The following is a 5454-nucleotide window of genomic DNA, read 5'->3' as shown; positions in this document are numbered from 1 at the left end:
CCCACTCTGGAACGAGAGCGCAGAACAGGTGTTGTGTCGAGATCGGTTTCCCCGTCGAGATGTGTTTCCCCTAGTCCCCGCCCCCGTCCGAAATTACCCGAAGAGCGAAGGAAGCGCGCGTACACAAAAAGCTCGCCCACGAGCTGCTGTGCTCGTACCACAGAGGCACTTTGGAGAGAGCTAAGGTTCAAAACTGACTTTCTTTAGCGAGTTTTATCTGAAGATGTTGTATTGTAGATTTCTATCAATAAAAAATATTATTTTTGTGAGAGACTTTTCATTTTGAATGTTATGGACTTTTGGAAGGAAGTGTGCTCATTCATAATACTGTCAGATACTGTTCCCCCTCTGTTCCATAGGAAAGGAGGCTCACACATCTTTGAAATTCATACTGCTGACTTATTTCCCCAAACAGATAAGTGCTGTGATTTTCAGGCTGATATCACTAAATTTGACCATTTAGAACAGGGGGAACGCATCCTGACAGCTTGGAATATTACTGTCAGATACCGTTCCCCCTCTGTTCCATAGGAAAGGAGGCTCACACATCTTTCAAATTCATACTGCTGACTTATTTCCCCACAACAGATAAGTGCTGTGATTTTCAGGCTGATATCACTAAATTTGACAATTTAGAACAGGGGGAACGGTATCTGACAGTAATATTCCAAGCTGTCAGGATGCGTTCCCCCTGTTCTAAATGGTCAAATTTAGTGATATCAATACCTGTTGTATTGCGCATTTGAAACGGCAGCAGCCTGTAGTTCCAGTGGAAGCACGGCATGCCTCGGGAAGAGGCGCCCGTCAGCAACCTGCTTTTAATTTGTCATCCTCATATCTGTATCATGTCACTCTGTGCGGAATAGTGCTGGCTCTGCGTGCTCGTTACTCTCTTGTTACACCACAGAGGCATATCAACCGTTTTGCTCCAGCCACTTAACGTGCATCCGGTGTCACAAAAAGAATACCCCCAATCCGAGTGATCGATGAAGGTATAAACGTTAAGTTTTAAGCTTGGACATGTTTCCGCATGTGAACGACTTCATGCCTGTCTACGCTTCAAACTTGTGCATGTTACCGTGAATTTTTTAACATTGAATATTTGATTTTGAATTTTTTAACATTGAAAATAAAGCTGAATATGATTTATTGAGTTAAATTCAGAGGCATAAAATCCAGACACGTTATTTCAATGCATAAATATTCAGTGCTTAGAATTCAATGGCTTTTTATTTTTAAAATCTGATGGCACAGATTAACTTCCATTGAAGAGAACGCTCTGCGGCAGTTGCAAACTAGAAACAACGCATGCGTCGGTGTAGAAAGTCAATTGCGCTGGATGCATGATAGGGCCCCTTGTGTCTTGCATCATCACAACGAGTCATATCTCAATTCAATCCAACCTTTTCCGTTAAGAAGTCAGAGGCAAGCAAAACGAGAAGTCATGTACTTTGCCGCGATCACAGCCAATTTGCTTTCAGTCCCTCAACACGTTCAATGAGAAGTGTTTTTGGAAGGAGTGCTTGCGATTGACGGGAGATAACGCAGTGAGAAAATCAAGGGGAAATAACACTGTGGTTGTTCTCAAGCACATCACTTGGTGTGAACTAATTTACTTTTGTGGTTTAATTTAAGGTAAGATATGTATTTTTATCCAATTTCAATGATAAAACAACAACAATATTGCAGTGTGCAGGGTATATTTGATCCTATGTGCATTAGTGCTAAATGTGAGTGCATCCCAATATTGAGCTTTAACTGGGGTTAAGCTATCCTACTTTTGTGTATTTTGTGATAGGCCTTAAGCCTGCGAGCTAGCTCAAAGATTTACACATAGAAACTATGTGTGGACATAGTGTGGAATCAAAGATCTTTCTCATCTGTATTATAGATCTTTTTCCGGAAGCTGATTATAAAGTTATGAAACACATATTAAAGTCTAGATATACCTTGATCCAAGGTAAATAAATAAAGATAAGGAAATATGTTAATATGATGTAGTTTAGCGCTTTGTAACCTTTACCAAAACATGTATTCCTGTTCATGTTAGAAATGATTGATCAGCCAGGTATAAAGAGGGGTCATCAACAACAGGTCATCATTGCCACTTTTATCCTTAACCCAACTGTACAACTGCTTGGCCATTTACTTTGTGTTTGAACATTTACAATTGTTTGTGTGGCCCTAACAAAGCAATGTATAAAAATTATAATGTATTTTCAGAATGATCATCATTTGATATAAAGTAACTTCCTTTAACAATCTTGGTATCCTTTTTGTGGTTCAGGCAGCTACAAATCATGCAACCTGACCTCTGTTCACACAGCTTATTTCCTGTTCTGGAAATAAGCTGTTTCCCCGCTCGCGGTTGTTCCTTTCTGCAGAAGTATGAAAGAGGAGCCGATTATTAACGTGGCCTACGCCGTTGTCTTTGGGTGCATCGTGGTGCTGGGTTTGCCGCTCAACGCTGTGTCCCTGTGGATCCTGATACAACGCCACCGGCTCAAGTCTCCCAGCGCTGTCTTCATGATCAACCTGGCCTTGGCCGACCTGCTGCTGGTGCTGTCCCTGCCAATGAGAGTCTACTACTATGCAACAGGCACCTGGTCCCTCGGGGTTTTTGCTTGCACCTCGATGACCATGCTGTTTCACAACAACATCCGTGCCAGTGCCATCTTCATCACCTTCATCGGTGTGGACCGACTGCTGGCTGTGGTGTTTCCTCTGAGATCCAGGCACCTGCGCAACACCACCAATAGCTGGAAAGCATGCAGCTTGGTTTGGATCTTTCTACTGGTTGTAAACACCCCAGAGGCTGTATATTTTTCAAGAAACATGTACAACAACAATCAAACTACCTGCTTTGTTTTCCCCGCCGACCGGACGGGGCCAAAGACAACCATATATATGCAGGCTTGCTTAGTCTTAACTCTGCTGTCAGTCAATATGTTCTCAACTTCCATGGTGTCCTGGAAATTGCATCAGCTCAGTACATCTGGACAGATGATCGACAACAAGATCAATGTTATGCTTATCTTTGCGATGAACCTTGTGATGTTTGTCATATTTTTCTTGCCTTTTACATTGGCATTGATAGTTAGTAATGTTACCACCATCTATGCAACAATGTGTCTTGCAAGCTTGAACTGCTGCTTTGATCCTCTGTTGTATTACTTTTCTTTGGATTCCTTCTGGAAGAAGGAAGATAATCCGGGGTCTTCCTCACTTAAATTGCAGGTGAGCAAAAGTGACTTGCGGGCAGGGGAGACAAGTGGCATGAAATGAACTATTTTGACAGATGATGTATCTTTTTCAGTTGTTATTGTATATTGCATTAGAATGTGCTTGCTGGATTCCATGAGAAATGTATTTTAATTAAAAAAATTGCTTTGATGCTGCAACTTTGATGTTAGAAAGTAGCCTTACACAAGCAATTAGATTATGTTCGATTTTCATGCCTATATGTGCTTTTATACTTGATTGATGATAGTGGCTTGAAATGACTGGACATAATTCAAATGTAATGTTTTTCAGTAGGCATCTTACATAAAGTTAGTGTTAAGGTAATGGTTTGCGTCCCCTAGTTGAATGATAATAAATAAGCAGAGATGGCATGGCACCTTGCCTGAAGTCTCTGCTACATTATAACGCCTCCTAGAACCACTGCAGCCTCCGATTGGTCTGACAATCGGCTGGGTGGTCCGAAAGACACCATTCAGGAAGTATCCGAGACCCAGTGCAAGTTAATAATAGCCAATAGCCAAATCTTTCACTTCCCTCCATTGCTCGTTCTAGTGCTTTTGGGTTCTTTATTTGTTCTGATTCTAGATTAAGTCTTGCAAGCCGTAAGCAAATTAATGTGTTTTCCATTATCTTGCTGTATTTTACGTTGTGGGATTTAGAAGCGTGATTGTGGGAAGAATGAGGAGAAGATGTGTTATAAAGTATTGAACAAGTTGGATATTGGAGTTTTAGTGAACTTTGAATTTAGGTGAATGTGCTAGCAGGTGAATCGGTGAATCGGTCATGATCGCGATACAAACCCCCTGACAGGGGGAAGAAGGACCCCGTAGTGATCCCCCTTATCTCACGGCTAAAATATCAATAATCCGGCTATCGTGTGACAGATATTTAGCTCTGGGAACAACAGGATATATTTCGTGGGTACGGTCGTAGCCGGATCATGGTCATTGTTCATTGTTTGGGTCATTCTTACGAGTCAGGTCAGAAACTTCAGACGCAATAATGGAGTTGATAGTCGATGTCTACGACCAAATTGCTTCACAAGCGACCAGTTCTCTCCCTGTGAACCGGTTCAAACAACTATGGCTGATAGCTTCTGAGAGGTTTGCTCTCCACACCGACTTTGCACCTCCATGCAACCAAAGGTCAAACGTGAGCTTTGGACTACAAACAGACGATGAACAGAAATCTGAATTTTTCGAATACCAAAATGTTGTCCCGTTGCCTACAGCTTCTGCATTAATAAGCAGAAATCAGTTTTGGGCACAAAACATAAAATTATTTCATTTCTAAAAAAAATTGCTTAGTTCCTCATTAAAAAGAAGTCAGTTTGATTCTACTGTTGGTAATTGCGGCCATGGCAACTGTTATCCATTGCAGCGGGCAGCTACTCAACAACAGGCCGTAGAATGCCTGAATTTACCAATTAGAAGCGATTCTTAAACAGAGCTGTGTAATAAATATTGTCTGATACAGTCATCTTTACAGTGAGCTTAAGAGCCTGCCGTCTTCTCTCTCTGCCTGATCACAGGAAATGAGTTGGAGTGGCTGGCGCCCCCTAGCAGAAGAATATGTCTCATGTTACCTTTTTCACTCCTTGTACTGCGAGCTACTCTTAATCCTCTCTCTCCGCTATAGGTAACTACTAGTAGATATTGGAGTCTTGAGTCAGTGCTTCTGACCTCAGACCTTATCCTCAGCCTGGCATCCTCAGCCTGATATTTAAAGTACACCAATAACTTAGAAACGTGTCTCTGTAGGTAAAAAACACAATTGTGTACTTTATGTTCGTCTGTATGTGTGTGTGTGTGTGTGTGTATTTGCATGTTTGTGTGTATGTTTGTGTATGGGTTCCCGTATGTGTGTGTGTGTGTGTGTGTGTGTGTGTGTGTGTGTCCATCTGTGCAAGAGTTCCTGTTCTCGTTTGTCTTTGTAGGTCTCTGTTTCCGTGTGTGTGCGTGCGTTTGTGTGTTTTTTCTAACGTGTAAATAAGATCAGGCTGACACTTTGAGTGTTCAGCCTGCCCACCACAGATAGCTGGCTGGACCGCTCCCACTTTGGTCTCAACGCATCTGCTCAGGCTGGTCACGGTCAGCCACCCTGCTCATCCTGAAGTGCAGGGGGCTGCACACACACACACACACACACACACACACACACACACACACACACACACACACACACACACACACACACACACACACACACACA

General features: G+C 42.3%; 1 protein-coding gene across 1 annotated transcript; it reads left to right on the top strand.

The window, feature by feature from the left end:
• Nucleotides 1-1371: 1371 nt before the first annotated feature.
• On the top strand, nt 1372-3961 carry LOC132474576 (lysophosphatidic acid receptor 4-like). The gene is made up of 2 exons (XM_060075354.1): nt 1372-1635; nt 2385-3961. The coding sequence occupies exon 2, from the start codon at nt 2389-2391 to the stop codon at nt 3283-3285; it is 897 nt and encodes a 298-aa protein (XP_059931337.1). The 5' UTR covers nt 1372-1635; nt 2385-2388; the 3' UTR covers nt 3286-3961.
• The last annotated feature ends 1493 nt before the right edge of the window (nt 3962-5454 follow it).

The sequence above is a fragment of the Gadus macrocephalus genome, chromosome 16, assembly GCF_031168955.1.
Source record: "Gadus macrocephalus chromosome 16, ASM3116895v1".
Taxonomy (NCBI): Eukaryota; Metazoa; Chordata; class Actinopteri; order Gadiformes; family Gadidae; genus Gadus; species Gadus macrocephalus.
Note: the sequence above shows the minus strand (reverse complement) of the source record. Positions and strands in the feature narration are given on the sequence as shown.

Excerpts from the sequence above, each read along its gene's own strand:
- LOC132474576 (XM_060075354.1), top strand. The coding sequence starts at position 2,389 with ATGAAAGAGGAGCCGATTATTAACGTGGCCTACGCCGTTGTCTTTGGG.